General features: G+C 43.7%; 1 protein-coding gene across 3 annotated transcripts in view; it reads left to right on the forward strand.

The window, feature by feature from the left end:
• Positions 1-19,151, forward strand: part of COBL (cordon-bleu WH2 repeat protein) — a 237,006-nt gene extending 217,855 nt beyond the window's left edge. For all 3 annotated transcript variants that reach the window (XM_064160737.1, XM_064160736.1, XM_064160739.1), the window contains exons 12-16: positions 2,679-2,782; positions 4,237-6,254; positions 6,853-6,972; positions 9,009-9,254; positions 17,849-19,151. In XM_064160737.1, coding sequence (XP_064016807.1) covers positions 2,679-2,782; positions 4,237-6,254; positions 6,853-6,972; positions 9,009-9,254; positions 17,849-17,866 — 2,506 coding nt within the window. In that variant the 3' untranslated portion in view covers positions 17,867-19,151. The remainder of the gene's footprint in view (positions 1-2,678; positions 2,783-4,236; positions 6,255-6,852; positions 6,973-9,008; positions 9,255-17,848) is intronic.
• The last annotated feature ends 369 nt before the right edge of the window (positions 19,152-19,520 follow it).

A 19,520-nucleotide genomic window follows, 5' to 3' on the forward strand; every position in this document is an offset into this window, starting at 1 on the left:
GGGACACAGTCTCAAGTTGTGCCAGGGCAAGTCTAGGCTGGATGTTAGGAGGAAGTTGTTGGCTGAGAGAGTGATTGGCATTGGAATGGGCTGCCCAGGGAGGTGGTGGAGTTGCTGTCCCTGGACATGCTCAAGCAAAGCCTGGATGGGGCACTTAGTGCCATGGTCTAGTTAATTGGCTAGGACTGGGTGCTAGGATGGACTGTATGAGTTTGGAGGTCTCTTCCAAGCTGTTTGATTCTGTGATTTCATGAATGAAGCTCTCAAATGAATTGGAGAGCAAGCAGTTATATTTGGAAAGAGAGACACAGAAATAAATTACAAAACAGATAGCAAACCCCTTGAATTTCCCCCAACCCAAGACTAAATCTATAATCCCCAGTGTTCTAGTCCTCCCCTCACAGCACATCTGCCACCCATAGGCCTAAACAAAAGCCTCTGGAGGCCCCAGAACAGGCCTACTCCTTACATGTTTGTACCGATAAGCAGCCCCCACCAGACACAGGGCTGGAGGGAGAGGAAAGGAGAGCGAGTTAGCCTCGCTGCTAGTTTATAAAGAGATAGCAGAATTATGGCATTGGATAACAACTATCTAGTCCCTAAAGGATTTTCAACCTTGTAGTTCCCAGCCTGGGACACAGAGAGTTCTGTCAGTGTCTTAATAGCCATTGAGAGGCTTCTAGTTCTTCCCAGACTCTTATCAGGGATGCTGTAGCGGTTCTGGGCGTCGCCCACCCCCCACACATACATGCAGTGAATTCACCCAAACTAAACGCAGCTGTCTGGAAGTTAAAGAATGAAGCTTTATATTTACAGCTTAGCACACTATACAAGCAGATCTTTACAATATATTACAAATATTTACAACTATACACAGTTGTATACAAGTTAAAAGGAATACAGAAATGCAATACCCTTCTCAGCAGCCAGCTGCCCTGGAGGGGTTCCTAATCACCCTTCCACCTTCTTTCCACCCCATCCCACCTGCTCCCTTATCTCACAATCTCTCTCTTTTGTGTAAGGGGAGTTGGAAGAATCAGCAAGGGGGTTAGAAGGAAATGATTGGTTGAGTTATGCACAGGGTCAGGCAGAAGCAGTTAATTTGGCAGAAGTCAGGGAGAGACATTGCCTTATCTATGTTTGTGCTCTGGTTTTTATATGTCTAAGCAAACCTTTGAGTGAAACAGACATCATGTAGTTTTCTTTTCACAGCCAACAATCTGATTGCTCTCATTAAAATATTCCAATTAGCTTCAAACCAGCACAGGTGCTGGGAGACAGGCAGGCAGTCTCTGACCTGATCCTGGTTCCTCTTGTCTCCAGACTCGGCATAGAGACTTGCAGGTGCAGGCAGAGTGTCTTGTAGATGTGCAGTCCTGGCATGATGTCACGCAGGCTAAGCAAGCCTATCATGATAGGCACTTAAGGCCTGTGCCTGGTAAACTTGAGACACAGTAGGTTTTCAGGCAGACAAACCCAAAGTATCAGGGTTTGTTAATATGTAGCAGAGCTGGCTTATAGCTTAGCAGACAATGCTGCAGAGCATGGTAGGATGCAGTAAGGCAATGAGGGAGGCAGAACTCAAGCAGAGAGTACATTAAGGCAAAAGCAATGGCAGCAGCACATTGTCTTTACCTGCTCATCTCTTTATATCAATACATCCTGAGACTAATGGGCCTTTGGCCACAGATCAGTCAATCCAAATGGCAGTTAGCCAAACTTAACCATATTAGGTAAAGGCAGGGCTTACTTTTACCTTTTAGGGCAGAACACAAACAAGTGTATAAACACTTGTGGGTACCCTGTAACAAGTTTGGACAGACATGGAGGCATCAGGCCTTTTGTCCTCCTTTCCTGCAGTTGCTTCTCCCATCAGCAGAAGGAGGGAGAGCAGAGAAACATGTCTGGGCAAGCCAGGATGTCTTTAGGCCTAATTTGGGCTTTCCACAACAGTCATGCAAGTTTTATTTAATTAAGGTGCAGATGTGTTGGTATAGTGGAGGCACAGGATGGCCAGTGGTCTGCTTTAAAATTGTATGGATATGCAAAACCTTTGCCTTGCATATGCTGCTTTTCTGTAGGCCAGCAGAAACGAGTACTGCACAGTGAAGCTGGAGCATGTCTTTGTGACAGGTGTCAAATCCGAAGCTTTTGATCGTCAGTACTCTGAGTATGCTCAGGCACCAGATAGCCTGTATTTTTCATGCTTTTGGGAATGAGTTTCATGACTTCAGTAGAACCAAAAGGGCTGAAATGATAGTGTGTTTCACAGCAACAGTGCAAAGCACCAAAAAAGCAGCAGGTGTTAATCTGTTGGAGGGTAGGAGGGCCCTGCAGAGGGACCTTGACAGCCTGGGTGGGTAAGCAGAGGCCAATGGGATGAGATTTAACAAGGCCAAGTGCAGGGTTCTTCACTTTGACCACAACAACAAACCCAAGCAATGCTACAGGCTGGGGACAGTGACTGGAGAGCAGCCAGGAAGAGAGGGTGGAGTTGCTGTCCCTGGAGGTGTTCAAGAAAAGACTGGCTGGGGCACTTAGTGCCATGAGCTGGTTGATTGTATAGGGCTGGGAGGTAGGTTGGACTGGATGAGCTTGGAGGTCTCTTCCAACCTGATTGATTCTATGATTCTGGAGAAAAAAAAAAAGGATACCCAGCCTTTTTAATTTTCCTTTAGCAGGAGAGATGAAGAAATGGCTTCAGCTGAGCATGAGAATGAGGCTGAGTTCATTGCTGCACAACTCCAGCAGACTTTAGCTGGCCTGGACAAGGAGTTAGAAGGTATGGAAGTGTGTAACGTCTGAAGTACAAAAGATGGAGGCATAGCCAGGAGTTGCAGACTCAAACTGTACTCTGAGACATCTGCACATTTCTCACTTTGATCGTGGGGAGCAACTCACAGGTCTCAGACAAAATGTGGCCCATCCAAAGTAGTTGCTTTCCCTGTGCTTCAGGAGCATCTGGTCTTCATAGGCTCACACTGAATGTTTTTCAAGCTCCTTATCGGATTGTCGTTTTATTTCAGTGTCTGCTATCAATAAGAAATGAACAGCAGTTTATGGGCACATCTTAAGGGCCAGATTTGGTGTAATAGACATTCCTTGCAAACATGAAGAAAAGAATTTTTGCTGTGAGGGAGACAGAGCCCTGGCACAGGCTGCCCAGGGGAGTTGTGGAGTCTCCCTCTCTGGAGATATTCAAAACTCCCCTGGATGTGTTTCTGTGTGATCTGGTATAGGAGATCCTGCTCTGGCAGGGGACTGGACTGGATGAGCTTTGGAGGTGCCTTCCAGCCCCTGACATTCTGTGATTCTGTGATAATGTCACTGTCTTCAATGAAACTAAATCATTTTATCAAAACAAATTTATCAAATCAAATTTTAATTAACAATGTTTCTGGTTTGTATTTTCTGATAATGAAATGGTGAAAGTGGGGACATTTTTGTACCCCATGCCTCCTCTGTGTTAGCAGAGCTATTTTAAAGATAAAAATCAAAAGTGTGAAAAGAAACAAGAGATAAATGTCATAATGTGCTCTTCTTTTTCCTACTGTGAGTGAAAGTATTTCTCAGTTAATGGTTTGTCAGAAAATTATTTTGAGTACTTTATAAAACTTCCCACCTTTACTTTAGAACTTCACCGGAGGACTTAACTCTGTCAGTTCTCTAACATTGCAATTTCTTAGCTTCCGTGTTGTAACCCTTGATTTATGCCAGCAAATTTGAGAAGTTAATCTTCTTGCACAGAGAGGCTTTCTGGAGTCACTGGTAGCGAAGGGTGAGAAGAATGGAGAAAAAAGTACAAGTACTGTTTCTTTGCTTGCTCAAAGAAGTCCTTCAGCTGAGCTGCTATGATTAACCAGGTCTGGGAAATGTAATTTGGAGTTGCTTGCAGTTTCTCAGAAACATTTCTCCTTCAGAGTCATGTGGTGAAATGTTTATCACTGGAAGAAGTTAGTCAAAGATAAGGAACGAACAATGGATTAAATTCTGCTTTCAGCTACGTTTGTATGTTTCCCACTGGCTGAAGAAAGATGACTGCTGGCTGGTCTTAATCAGCAACCAGACAATAAAAAGGATCCAGATCTGTCCCTTTCTGCAATACAGGCATTAATATATACCTGTTAGTTTTAATGTAGCTATCTGATCCATTTAAGTTTGTACTGGCTGTTTGTGAGATTTAAAATTGTATTGCCTAAATGCTGCCTGTATATAATGTTGTATCTGTATTTGCAGCAGTGGATGGTATAAGCAACTCTGACACTGAGTACATCGATGAAGTGTTGAAGCCGCATGCAAGAAAAGTTGAAGCTACCCAAGATATTACCATTTCTATTCCAGTAACAGTCATAGATGATGCTCCAGAAGTTAGCACCTCTAACTCTGCTGGAGGTCAAGAGACAGAGACAAGATCATTACAAAATACCGTGGATGACTCTGTTATTACAGGGAACTTTACAAATAAAAACAACAATGCAGGTTCTTTTGATAAAGGACACACAGATGGTGGAGCATTATGTGTATCCAAGGACTTAATATATCAACACCTGACTGAAAATGAATTCAGCCTCTTGCCTGTGGAACAGAGGAGAGATCTATTTGAATCTCTCACATCCTCTTTTGAAAAAAGAATTGAAAAGGGCTTCAGACAGGAAACACCACACAAGCAAGGTGCCAAGTCTGAGGAATGTAAATCTAAGCTGAATCCGTCTCACTCCAAGGCTTCAGCTGAAACCAGTACAGCAAAAGAGAAGATAAATCCACTTAATGAAAGTAGTAACAGGGAAAGATCTTTGAAAAAAAGTAAGTCAGAATTAGAAATTAAATGGCCACCAGCAAAAAAAAGTGAAGGAGAAGAAGTTCCACTAACAGCCACATGGTATCATCGTGCCCAGAACTCGGTGACAAACTATGAACCTAAAATGGGTTTGACAACCTTTAAAGTTGTCCCTCCCAAGCCTGAAGTCAAACATTTCGATAGAGGAGTTTCGCTTTCCACTGGTGCCATTAAGATAGATGAACTAGGCAACCTTATAGGGCCAAACTCTGGTGTCAGTAAGCACATACCAGGCACATCTGCTGGTGAAAGTGAGGAAATTTCTCTTGGGAAGGTGAAGGAATTCTGGAAATCAAGTTCAACAGAAAAGCAAAGTGATGACACTGCTGAGCATCTTCCTAAAAAGTCAGCAGTCACCACAAACTCTAAGCCCTTTACTATAAAGCATGAACACAAACCGGTCTATCTTGCAGCTCCAAAACCAGTAGCACCACAATTTGCTACTACTCAGGCAGCTGAAAGACAGTCAGAGAATGAAAGGACAAAATCACCTCTTCCAGTTGCACAGTCTCAGGTAACACCATTAGTGGTCCCAGCAACTAATAAAGACAAGCTGGAGCTTCCATTTGTAAAGCCACATAGAAGAACTTCAAGTCAGTACGTTGCCTCTGCCATTGCAAGACACATCAGTGCAACTACCTTTAACTCAATGGAATACCATGAGAAAGATGAAAATAAGCAAGGGTCAGGAGAGGTTAAAAATGAAGCAGAAATGTCACCCAGAAGATATATTGTTGTAGACAAATTTAGCCCTATGGACACAGAATCAGCAGAAACAAGAGAAACACTTTCGAGTATTTTTACTTGCAGCCAGAAAGCACCACACAGGTTTCCACCTGGTGATAATTCTGGCATGGAAAACAAAATAGTTGACATCAGGTCACCAAATCAAGCAACTTCTCTGAGTTTCTATAAAAGGAATGCTGGTGTCTCACTTACTAAATCCTCTTCCAAGGATAACAATGGTCCAGAGGATGATAATGGTTTAAAGAGAGAACAAAGTGTAGCCAAGAAACAGACACATCTTTCATTTGACCAGAAATGCGAGACTTCAACCCGTACTACTTCAGCCTCATCTCTCAAGTCTCCTGATCTCCAAGGAGTTGCATCCTCTTTCAGCGCACCTGTGCGAGTCACTAAATGGCCTCCTGATAATGGTGTACAAGTTAGTTTGCTAAAAGCTTCGCCTGAGCTAAACAGTGGAGCAGCAAACGCAGGGGCAGAACAGGAAGAGAAGCATGGTGATTCAGAGAGTAATGCTGTCAATGAACTGGATGTTAGTGTACAGACCAATATCTTTGGGCCAAAGAAGAAGTTTAAACCTGTCATCCAAAAACCGGTTCCAAAAGACACATCACTGCACAGTGCCCTGATGGAAGCCATTCAAACAGGAGGGGGAAAAGAGAAACTCAGAAAGGTAAAGTGGAGACTTCTTTTCTAGCCTGTTTGGAGTGCAGAGCCCTGTGCTCATCCTGTCAGCCACCAGAGGTTTTGTAGCTGGTACAGTTGCTGGTGAGCTGGAGTATACAAGGCACTTGAACCGTTTATCATGGCAAAATACAGAGCAAGGCACTGCTTATTCTGCACATCCTGCATATTACACACCACCACTGTTGCTGCACTAGCGAGAAGAGACAGAACGTGCAGAGACGCAGCATAAAGGAGAGGTAATTGAGGTCAGCATAAGAGCCGAATCAGTATTTCAGTGTGCTGCATAAACCCAGGAACACACAGCACTGAGTAAACTTGGAAGTATGTGAAATGACAGAAAGAGAACTGCATTTTCTTACTAGGTGATTAGTAGCTTTCCACTGACTTAGGAGACAACCTCTGTAAGTACAGCGTTACTATCTACACATACCCTTACTGCTCAGTGTGAGTGAGGGTTGTAAAAGCAGACAGACTGATTAGTCTCCATTCTGGTACAAGTGTCAGAAATACTGTTCATGGTGTTTCCAAACCACCTCTTAGTTAATACCTATAACAATGTGAAGTTTATTTTTTTCATATTCTAGGTTTCAGATAGTGCACTAAATGACAGCTACAGGAAACCTTCATATGCTGAGCCAGAGAATGAGCGCTCAGCCCTTCTAGCAGCAATTAGAGGCCACAGTGGCATCTCAAAGCTGAAAAAGGTAAGAGACCAAATGGTGAGTGAGTGATCTTTTCTGTGTGGTCTGTTCTTGATTGCAGTTTTGAATAAAACCTGATACCATGAACTAACCAGTGTGCTGCAAAGAGAATATCAAGGACGAAATAGCACAACAGAAGACCACATCCAGCAAGTGTCTTAGCAGGTCTGCTATAAAAGTTAGTGCTCTTTCAAAGGGTGTGCCTTCAGTCAAACAAGACACACATAGAAATCTAAATTAATTCCAGGGAGTGTGCACCAAATGTTTGTCCTTTTCACATTTAGGTGGGGTTTTTTTGTACTTTAGGAGTATGCATTTAGATTAATACCTTTACATTCAGTCACAGTTACCTGTACACACACTGGGGCTTCACCATGAATGCTGCTTAGCCGTTAACATGAGGTGATGCCTGCAAGTTATATGCAATTAATTGATGTTGATGGAACATCCACTTTCAGCACAGCTTCTATCTGAAAGATTTACTTCATCATTAAAGCATTACTTATTCCTAAAAGCAAAAGTTGAATTGAAGCTTTAGGTTGTTGACTCGGTTTACTAACCCTTCTAGAGATGTGTATTTGACAAGGCACTTGATGTTTCCCTCATGTGATGACTCACCCAGGTAGCTGGCATTAAAGAGAAAGGATCTCTTGTCTGTATTAGGAAATTACTTTTATCCCTCAAATCTCTTACTGCCCTTGCTGCAGATAGGATACCGCTTCCTCTGAGCCTGAAAGTGGCATGTGCTAGGCAGCAGCCATCTTCACACATACTTGACTGTATTCTCTGTCAGTTTGTGGGGAAAGGGCTCTGACAGTCGAGGGGTGGTGTATTATCACAGATGTTTTGGAATACCCTCCTCCAGCAGATAAGCTTTTGCCATCATTTTTAGGGAAGTTGCCTGGAAACAGGGCACTCATTTTTCACACCATGCCACCTGTGTCAGTTAAATTAACACATTTGTATGTGTACAGGGGGAGATGTGCTATGATGAAAGGGCTGTAACTTTCATGTGACCTCAGATGTTCATGTTTTGATCTGACATGATATTATTCCAATATAGTGTGTGTGTGTGTGTGTGTGTGTGTGTGTGTGTGTGCATGTTTGTGCAGAATGAAGTAATAGAATGTAGGAGCTCTCTAGCTGTGCATTATATTTGATGGGACATGAATCCTTTTATTTTTCACTAGAGAAATATTGTGCCTCAGTTTCACTGAGAAAGGAATGCTAATAGTTCTGCTTGGAAATTGATACTGAATTTCCTAATAATCAGGAAATGATTGTAATTACTAACAATTTATTGTGACTATTACTACTGATACTATTAATGGCAGAAATATTTGCTAGACAGTTGACAGAAAAGCTGGCTTAGTCTGAAAGATTACTTTCTCTACCTGCATGTGTTTAAAATAGGGTGAGTTTCCAAGCTGGTAATACGTGAAGAAATTTTAGTTTCATAGTTTTCACAGAAATACATTTGGAAGAGTAGTCAACTTGCTTTGTTCTCAGTGCTTTCCTATATCTCTCTGGTTTAGAAAAGAAAAAAAACTGTTGCTGTAAACGTTAGCTTTAATGGCAGTTTTTTCAAGGACATCCTGTCTAACAGTTGAGATCTAGAAGAACCTCCCTGTCATTGGAGAATATGTATGTGCAAAAAATAATGAGATTCCTGGGTGGCTGCTGCAGCCTTCATATATTTTCCTGATACCAAAAGCCTTGTGGCTGTTTCCACGACTACCAAGTCCAACTCTCTCTCTTACCTTACATGCCAAGAAGAGTTACAGGATACAGGAGCTTGTAGTAAATGAAGAGTGCGTTTCTGGGACAATGCCAAATTCCTGATGCTAGTAATCAGCCCATCTGGGTAATGTGAGTGAATAATAACACATGTTCAACTCCATGAGCACATGAAAGGTCTGTGTGTTTTACATCATTCAAGCAAAGTGAAATCAGGGTACTGAAAGTGTATCAAATGTCAAATAATTACAGTTTAGTCCTGCTTGATTTTAATCAACTCCCTTCAATTGCACCATGAGCAGATCTCTTCATTGGCCTCTGAAGAGCTGCAGAGTTTTCGGAATGCAGAACACTCCTTGCAGAAGGCAAAAGACCCTCAGGAAGAGCAGTTTTATATACCACCTGCACCTGCCCAGCCACCACCTCCCACTCAGCTGTCAGCAGCAGCCCCTAAATCCTTCGCCATTGCTGCTGGTAACCCTGGAGATGCAAGGCAAGCCCTGATGGAGGCCATTCGCTCTGGTGCCGGAGCAGCAAAGTTGAGAAAGGTAAATGTACTTTTGTGTTTTATTGTGGATGAAACAGCCTAAGCTTGCTGTGCTTTGAGAGACATTTATAGGCTATTCTAGCCACACATGCCTTTACTGCATCAGAAGAAGGTACATGCAGTGCTTAACTGAATCAAAGATGAAGAGTCTATTTCAAACTCTATATTAAAATTGAATCGTGCCTATGGATGTCTGCAACCCATATGAGTAGTCAGTAATGGGTTTTGTCATGAAGAGAACATCAAGAGCTTGGATATAATATCAGAAAAAAAATTCATACACTCTTCAGTGTTGTGAATCTGTGATCCCACTAGATGTCCTTTGGGCGAGGTGAACCTCAGAAAGATGAGATACGTATTTTGCTTGTGAAAAATTGTATCAGTATTATTTGTAATGTTATGAGTGGCTGAGGTGGGAAGTTCAAGGGGGACATTAGGAAAAGGTTCTTCATTGTGAGGGAGATTGGTCACTGAAAGAGTCTTCCCAGAGAAGCAATTAAGGCACCAGACTTGTCAGAGTTTAAGGAATATGTGTATGACACTCTTGGTCTTTAAGGTAGTCCTGTGAGGAGTATGGAGTTGGACTCAGTGATCCCTATGGGGCCCTCCCAACTTGAGGTATTCTATGATTCTAAGACTACAAATTATAAAGAAGTAATACTCCAGATCAGGCCTTTATTTCCCCACTTCAGTCATTTACAGGAAAAACACAATTTGGATATGAAAGAATAATTCATGCATATTTTTTTTCTTGATCTTTGCAAATTCTTCTAATGTGTTCTTCTAATGACATTACTCTTTCAGAAGTCTCTAATCGTTAAAACAAGTCTTTATTATGTCTTTGGGGATTTGTTTCAAATCAGTTGGATAGCCAGTGTAGGCCATGAAAGTAAGTTGATCTAAAAACCTTTTGTGCTAAATACTGTGCCTGTCTTCTTTCATTTTTCAAGACAGAGTAATTTTTGGTATTTTTGTTATTGAAATAACAGAGGAGCACATCTTGTAACAGAAGAGGGCATAACCAGGTGGGTTGGTGATGGTAGAGCAGTGGGTGTGGTTTATCTTGATTTCAGTAAAGCATTTGGCACTGTCTCCCACAGCATCCTTCTGGCTAAACTGAGGCAGTGTGGTCTGGGAGATCAGGTAGTGAGGTGGATTTGGAACTGGTTGAAGGAAAGAGCCAGAGAGTTGTGGTCAATGAGATGGAGTCCAGTTGGAGGCCTGTGACTAGTGGAGTCCCTCAGGGGCCAGTACTGGGACCAGTTCTGTTCAATATATTCCATCTATTACCTGAATGAGAGCACAGAGTGCTCTGTCAGCAGGTTTGCTGATGACACCAAAGTGGGTGGAGTGGCTGCCACAGCAGAAGGCTGTGCTGCCATTCAGGCAGACTTGGACAGGCTGGAGAAATGGAATGCAGTTCAACAAGGGCAAGTGCAGAGTCTTGCACCTGGGAAAGAAGAACCTCAGGGATAAGGATAGGCTGGGGACTGAGCTGGTGGAAGGCAGTGAAGGGGAAAAGGACCTGAGGGTCCTGATGGATGGGAGGTTGACCATGAGCCAGCAATGTTCACTCATGTCCAGGAGAGCCAGTGCCATTCTGGAGTGTATTAGAAGGGCTGTGGTTAGTAGATCAAGAGGGGTTCTTCTGCCCCTCTACTCTGCCCTGGTGAGGCCACATCTGTAGTACTGTGTCTAGTTCTGGGACCCCCAGTTCAAGAGGGACACAGAGCTGCTTGAGAGAGTTAGACAGCTTGTGACAGCAAAAATTGACTCTTTAGAGGAGTCTGTGTCAGGGTTTTCTTTCTTTACAGCTGAAGAATACTTCTCTAAGGACCACTGAGTTTTCAGTAGACTGGCTGGCAGGGAGTTTTGTACCATGGATGAAGCAAACATTTTTCTGTGTTTCTCCTCCTCTGTCAAAGACCTGCGATGTCATGATTTGGAGATGTGAGCACAGTGAAGGTTTTGGCTTTGCTTTCTGGAAGATTTTGTTTGCAGCAACTAGACAGCAGAGTAGGTAGTTCAGTTCAGTAACTGCATCTGTTTCTTCTCCTATGTCTTCCCAAATATTTCTGGGACAAGAGCTTCTGATGGCAAAGTCAATTGTTTTGCTAATACTGGGAAGAGCCTGCCTTGCTTACAGAGTCACAGAATGTCAGGGGCTGGAAGGCACCTCCAAAGCTTATCAGTCAGAGATGCAGTTTTGGTTGGTGACTGCAAAGGGCAGGCTTGGAAATACTACTGGAAGGAAAGGAAAGGAAAGCAAAGGGAAAAAGAAAGGGAAAGGGAAAAGGAAAGGGCTGCCTGGGGAGGTGGTGGAGTCGCCGTCCCTGGAGCTGTTCAAGGCAGGATTGGACATGGCACTTGGTGCCATGGTCTAGCCTTGGGCTCTGTGGTAAAGGGTTGGACTTGATGATCTGTGAGGTCTCTTCCAACCTTGATGATACTGTGTTACTGTGTTATACTGTGTTAAAACTCATCCAGTCCAACCCCTCTGCCAGAACAGGATCTCCTAGACCAGATCACACAGGAACACATCCAGGTGGGTTTTGAATATCTCCAGAGGGAGACTCCACAGCCCCCCTGGGCAGCCGGTTCCAGGGTTCTGTCACCCTCACAGGGAAAAAATTCCTTCTTATGTTTAAATGAGACTTTTATGCCTCAGCTTCCACCCATTGCCTCTTGTCCGTTGCCCCTTACTTATGTATGAATCACTTTGTGCTTATTTATGATGGATTATTTGCCATGAAAGTAGATCAGATGTGGCTGTCAGGGGAACTGAATGCAAAAAGCAGTCAATTGCCTAGATAAGGAGCATCAGAACAAACATTAGCTCTATTAGTTTGTGTGAAAAGGCAACTCCATCTTCCCTGATTCCACATCTCTTTGCTAAATTGATGAACCTTAAGGGTTAAGATCCACTGTGCAGGAAGAGAGGAGAGGTTCTTCTCCCCCTCTGCCCTGGTGAGACCTCACCTTGAGTACTGCCTTCAGTTTTGGGCTCCCCAGTTGAAGAAGGACAGACATCTGTTGGAGAGAGTCCAGTGGAGAGATACAAGGATGATCAGGGGAGTGGAGCACTGCCTGATCTAGAGAGGCTATGGGACCTGGGGCTGTTTAGTCTGAAGAAGAGAAGACAGAGGAGATTTAATCAATGTTTATCAATATCTGAGGGCTGGAGGTCAGGAGGGGTGGGCCAGGCTCTGCTCACTGCTCCCTGGGATAGGACAAGCAGCAATGGATGGAAGCTGCAGCACAGGAGGTTCCAGCTCAACACAAGGGGGAACTTCTTGACTGGAAGGGTCCCAGAGCACTGGCACAGGCTGCCCAGAGAGGTTGTGGAGTCTCCTTCTCTGGAGCCATTCAAGGCCTGTCTGGATGTGTTCCTGTGTGACCTGAGCTATTTTGTATGGTCCTGCTCTGGCAGGGGGGCTGGACTGGATGATCTGTTTGTGTCCCTTCCAACCCTGACATCCTCTGCTCCTGTGAACTGTTGTGAAGGACAGCAGTAGTGAAAAGAGAGAATTTGTTGCAGGTTGAGCTTGCCTTGCTGAGAGTCAGCGTCTGCATCACACAGGCTGTAATTGGGTCAGCCAACACAAACCAGAGCAGAAAATAGGTACTTAGGAAAATGGCAAGCATAGGTAAGACAGTATGTGCATAGGTCTCCTGTCTGTTTTTCAGTCCATTTCTGTGCTTGCTTTGGCAAATAAATGATACTTTGTTTTGAAGATATGTCTTCTGGTTTGTTGCACACTACTGATGTCCACAGACTCCTGAAGGCAAATTCTTGTGGATGCCAAGCCCAGTGTGGCTTACTTAGTAAAATGGTTCTTCCCCAGTGCAGTGTGTTCAGACCTGCCAGAAAGTGGTTGGACTACAGATCCTACCCAAAGAGAATGGAGACACAGACGTGTTACTGAAAACGGGTGAATTTACTAAACTGGGGAAGTTCTTACAGTGTGCAGGAGGTGATCTTTTTCTTCAGTTCTCAAAAGGGTCTGTTGAGGATCCTGGCAGGTATTTAGCACATCCAAAGTACAACAGCAAGTCAGGGAGATGACATCAAGTAATGAGCTGGAGCGTCTGGATATATCTCGCTATCAAGGAGCCCAATTCCCAGCCACGCAATATGCCTCCCATACAAAGGAGAATCAGCTGATCTAGGAAATAAACAGCAGATCTGAGAGCAAATATTGGCTAATTCTGGTGAGAGAAATTCAAGTCTTACAGCTGTACCACTTGAGCTTCTGTTGTGAAAAGTGAGACATTGTTTTCCTTAGATTGTTTCAAACAAGCTTTCTTGCAGTTTCGCATTCTTGATGTCTTTATGTCTAGTTTTAATTTTCTATCTCAGAAAATGAAGACCAGCCTAGCTAGGTGTCTGAAACTCTGCATATCCTTGCATGTGTATTTTTGTGTCTGTGTAACTTGCCTTGGGATTTGCCATGCCTATCTATGGAAAAGAAATGTAACTACACATGCAAATAACCTGTTAGATGTCTAGCTGTAGGTATAGTTGCAGCACAAGTCCACACAGGGTTGTAAATCTTACCCAACAAAGAGAAGCTATAAACATTGCCTTAACTTATATGCCATCTACTCATTTTATGCAGAGTTGTACCCAGGGATTTGGTAGAAAGATTGCAGGTAAATGGGTATGCACAAGGTGGGGAATACAAGTTGCACAGCTGAAAACCGAGCTTTTGCTTAGCGTAAACCGATCGCCATAGACTACATTTTAGAACCATAGAATCATAGACTCTACCAGGTTGGAAGAGAGCTCCAAGATCATCCAGTCCAACCTAGCACCCTATCACCCAGCCCTGTCCAGTCAATTAAGTGCCCCATTCAGTCTTTTTTTGAACACTTCCAGGGATGGTGACTCCACCACCTCCCTGGGCAGCCCATTCCAATGCCAATCACTCTCTCCGGGAAGAACTTCTTCCAAACATCCAGCCTAGACCTCCCCTGGTGTAACTTGGGACTGTGTCCCCTTCTTCTGTTGCTATCTGCTTGGCAGAAGAGCCCAACCCCACCTGGCTACAGCCTCCCTTCAGGTAGTTGAAGAGAGCAACAAGATCACCCCTGAGCCTCCTCTTCTCCAGGCACATGCAAGAGAGATTCTACAGACTTCACACACTTCCCAATAAAGACGTGACCTGCATGTAAGCAGCCTCTGCTGTTTGCTCACTGCCATTTTAAATATTAATTTGTCTTCATGTCATAGGGGCAGGGAATTAATGTGGCCAAGGCAGGAATTATAAAAATAGAATTATTTTACTTTTCCTGAAAACCTCACTCTGTAACTATATACAGAACTAGTTTAGGTTTATTTACAGGATCAATTCAATCGGGAAAAATCTTCACAGGATGCTATGGGCAATTGTAGAGATTTAGGAAGTCAGAAAATGGAGAAAGCTAAGCTACAAACACAGCTTTACCCCACTATCAATCAGGCTGAGCAGAGAACTAAGGGAGCAGCAGGCTTTACTCAGGGAGGTGAGATAGGTATTCAGGGATGATCCCTTGCTGGATTTCTCTGTGGCTCGGCTGCCTTCTGACGCTGCAAACAGTATCTAGTTGTGGATCCAGACAGCGAAAGTCCAAGGCGGGTGGAAAGTCAGAGGTGTGCGATGATCCATGAGTGGGATGATCGTGGAACGATACTGTCTCAACAGTGGCAGGGGAGAGACGAACTATTAGCATCTTCCCAGCCATGATAGCAACCAGGAAGGCAGCTGCATTATGGTCCAAGAGTAGCCGGCTCCCAGTGCCACCGGCAAGCTCTCTCAGATGGACTCCAGGACTTGCCAAGCTTGCAAATTTGCACAGAATGATGCAGAAGTGGGGAGAACTGTCCAAAAGCAGGGATGGTGCAAAACCCAAGAGCCATGCAAAAGGAAGGAGCCATCCAAAAGCAGGGATGGTGCAAAACCTGAGAGCTGTGCAAAAGGTAGGAGCCATCTAAAATCAGGGACAGTGCAAAAACTGAGAGCCATGCAAAAGGTGGGAGCCCCAAAAGAAAGGCCAGTGCAAAACTGAGAGCCATGCAAAAGGTGGGAGCTCCAAAAGCAGGGACAGTGCAAAACTGAGAGCCATGCAAAAGGTGGGAGCTCCAAAAGCTGGGACAGTGCAAAACTGAGAGCCGTGCAAAAGGTGGGAGCCCCAAAAGCTGGGATAGTGCAAAACTGAGAGCCGTGCAAAACTGAGAGCCATGCAAAAGGTGGGAGCCCCAAAAGCTGGGACAGTGCAAAACTGAGAGCCATGCAAAAGGTGGGAGCTCCAAAAGCAGGGACAGTGCAAAACTGAGAGCCATGCAAAAGGTGGGAGCCCCAAAAGCTGGGACAGTGCAAAACTGAGAGCCATGCAAAAGGTGGGAGCTCCAAAAGCTGGGACAGTGCAAAACTGAGAGCCATGCAAAAGGTGGGAGCTCCAAAAGCTGGGACAGTGCAAAACTGAGAGCCATGCAAAAGGTGGGAGCTCCAAAAGCTGGGACAGTGCAAAACTGAGAGCCGTGCAAAAGGTGGGAGCTCCAAAAGCAGGGACAGTGCAAAACTGAGAGCCATGCAAAAGGTGGGAGCCCCAAAAGCTGGGACAGTGCAAAACTGAGAGCCATGCAAAAGGTGGGAGCCCCAAAAGCTGGGACAGTGCAAAACTGAGAGCCGTGCAAAAGGTGGGAGCTCCAAAAGCAGGGATGGTCCAATGAAAATGGGAACTCTGTCATGGCAGGAGCTCTGTCAAGGTAGGAACCTGTCCTGTCGGATGCTCTGTCAGGCAGGCAACTGGAACCTTCTCCTTTGCTCTATTTATGCTTTTCTAGACAAGATGTCCATTTGCCATTTTGTACTGGGTGCAAAGCACCCAGCTAACCAGCAGCCTGATTCCCAGCACAGGCTTCCACATGGGTCAGTAGATGGGTGGAGAAAGGTGCTTTTGGCTGTTCCCCTTCACGCCTGTGGGGGTGGTGGGAAAGCAGTTTTTTGCGCCCTCTTCTCCAACCCATTCAGACGCCCCAAGATAGAGCAGGGGGGCAGAAGGGATTTGGAGTGCTCTCCAACACTTCATTACACAGCACCCACAAGTGTTCATGCCAGTGTCCAGCATCGACACAATCACATTAACTATTGATATGTGCAGTGTATCATTCTGTTGGCAGTCAGAGGAGCCAGGGAAGGTAATTACTGCACGCCAGCAAGTTATGCACATTAAGTGCCTTCTAGGAAGCATGGCCTAGTTCCCTACCTTTACATCAAGCAGTGGACTATTCTTCTCACATGATCAGAGGTACATAATTGTGAATGAAGAAATACTGTTTCTTATCATCTGTGTTAGTGAGTGCAATGACAGAGATTGCAGACAAGGCCACAGCTGCTACTGGCTTTCATATGCTGGAAATGTGGTAGGAGACCACACCAAATGGTTGCCCAAGCTTGATACTCAGGTAGTCAAATGAGCCTTAAAGTGATTCTTGTCCCTATGCACAGTGAGAGGCACTCATTTGTATGCTGTTACTCTGTTTGAATTGAAATATAAAATTTAATTTGAGCTCTTTTTCTTGCTAATAATGTATACCTTGACCTCTGGTTTTCCTCAAGAGTAAATCTTCTGCCATGGTTGCCAGGGCCCAAATGGAAAATTTAGACCTGATTAAATATATTATTCCTGTTTGGCATTGGTGGTGACCTTAATGTACATCTTTCCAATAGCATAAGTGCTCAGTAACTTTGATTTTGGAAAAGCATCCTACCATACCTACCTAAAATTAAATGTATGTTTGGATGACCTGAGAACTAGGAAGGATGATAAGCTTTTGTTTCAGTATTGTTCTGAATCAGAGTCTTTGGGAGTTTCCTGTATTCAGTTAGGAAGCAAAGTACCTCATCAACTCATTTTTCTGACCTAGGACAGCTAACAGCTCCTGATCAGATTTTGACTGTTGGCTTTTGTGTACTCGCAGCCTGGGTTGCTGTTCATTTCACAAAACAAAGGAAGTTCCCAGAAGAACGCATCACCTCCCTTGCAGTAATCATGTCATTGCTAACTGTAATGCCTAAGGTTTAGGGAATGGCAGCACCTTTCGTTAGATCAACTACTACTAGAGCTGGAAAAAGCAAATAAGCTTTAAGTAATCTCAAGGAGCTGATGAAGAGACTAAGCTTGAAAACAGCCCCACAGGAGACTGTGGCCTTTCAGTATCTGAAGCAGACCTACAAAAAAGCTGGGGAAGGACTTTTCAGGACATCAGTGACAGGACTAGGGTGAATTGGGCGAAGCTGGAGATGAGAAGGTTCAGGCTGGATGTGAGGAGGATGTTCTTCACCATGAGAGTGGTAAGAGCCTGGAATGGGTTGCCCAGGAAGGTGATTGAGGCTCGTCCCTGGAGGTGTATAAAGGACAGGCTGGATGGGGCTCTGGCCAGGCTGATCTAGGGTAGGGTGTCCCTGCCTATGGCAGGGGGGGTTGGAACTAGATGATCCTTGTGGTCCCTTCCAAGCCTGACTGATTCTGTGATCCTATGTTTGGCTAACAATGCCAAGAGTCACAGGTTTAAATGTACCTTGAATGATCATGTGCTTTTCTTTATTATAGGTCCCGCTGCTCGTTTGAATGTATAAAGAAATTGGAAAGTCTAACTCTATGTGCACACATAATCATCATTCATGGTCCAAAGTGGCAAAAAAACATCAAAGAAGTATAGTTTCTTCTCTTGCCTATAAGCCAAAATCAGTTGTAGTTAATTTTCTGTGTGTTCCTTCATAATGATTGTAAGGGGGAAATAGGCTGCTCGTAAGTAAAGCTTTTGTGCCAAGGAATTGCGTTTTGCCTCTGAATATTTAAGGTTGCCAATAAGCTATTCTTGTTGGCAAGTTAATAAGGGTACAAACACTGTGCAGTCCTGTGTTAATACTTAATTGTGTTTGTGGGCATAATTACAAGACTTTGCTAGCTATCTGAAAAGCAATCCTCATTGCAGGTTGTTAAAAACATGTAGCTATTTCAAATGATTTACTGGCTTCTTCTTTGATTTGGGAAAGGGCTGTAAGCAACTGAAGTGAAACCCAGAATAAAGATTCCTTGAAAACAATCAAAAGGAAAAAAAATGCTGGTACTTTCTAAAGAATTGTCATATGCTGGAGTCATTTTTTAAAAATGAGAATCTCTTTCTGGTGAACGTCAGAGAAAGGCAGTAATCAAAAGTGAACGTGAGACAGTGTCTATCAAAAAGTTAAGGGAATATGATGTATAGAATGCTAACAGGCAGAGATATACTGAACCCTAGTAGCATTTATGGCACTTTACAAATGTTGAGGCACCTTAAAGTAGCTTTATTTGCAAAAGACTGTGAAGGTTATATATAAGATTGGGAGCGCTGGGCAGAGGTCCAAGATACAGAATTCATTCCTGCACTGCAAAATGAAGTGAAGTTGGTTTATATCAGTAACCAGGACTTCTGTCATGTCCTGTTCAGGTCATGCAAAAGCTGGTCCTTTGTTCCCAATTTCTGTGGCTGTTGTACGTTGTCTCACAATTATTTATAGCAGCATCTCTTTCAAATGTTAACTACTTTGGTAGTTGTTGTACATATATTGAAAATATTTAATTAAGTTGATTAACTTAAAAAGGACACACGGAAATGCTTTTTCCCCCCCCACATTTCCTATATTGTAATGAAACTGAATAAGAGGAAGTTTGTACATTTCCGTTTTTGTAATCCTGGGCCAGAATAACAGCAGACTCTTTTTTTCTTGGAGCTGAAATTTTGACTGTCTAGCTATGTAATGTTGGAAGTGCACGAATCTTTAGCCAGCTGCACTCAATGTGTCTATATATTATGTATTGTAAGATACCAATGTCTACTAGTGCCACAAATAAAAACTAAGTCAAAACCTGACCTGGCTTTGAAAGACTCTTTCAGCCCAATGCTTTACATTTACAGGATGAAAAGAAGGACTATAGATGGACCTAAGCAAATCACAGTACTGTGTTCAGTATCCTCAGGTCAGTGCAAAATGTCTCAAGCCAGGCAAGGGCTCAGAACTGTGGGAACACTGTAGAAATCACCCACTAGAATCAAGATGTCAGAGTTATATACTTTTTTTTTAATAATGCTGTACTGATAATGATCCATTTCCTCATTGGGGAAGCAAATGCATTCAGAACCGATGCTCTGTCACACCCTAGGATAGATAAGATCGCCTTTATTGACTTACTAGCCTTCTTTTGCCTTAAAGTCTCAGTGTGCTTTAGATCAGAAGTATTA

The sequence above is a fragment of the Pogoniulus pusillus genome, chromosome 21 (genome assembly GCF_015220805.1).
Source record: "Pogoniulus pusillus isolate bPogPus1 chromosome 21, bPogPus1.pri, whole genome shotgun sequence".
In the NCBI taxonomy this organism is placed as follows: domain Eukaryota; kingdom Metazoa; phylum Chordata; class Aves; order Piciformes; family Lybiidae; genus Pogoniulus; species Pogoniulus pusillus.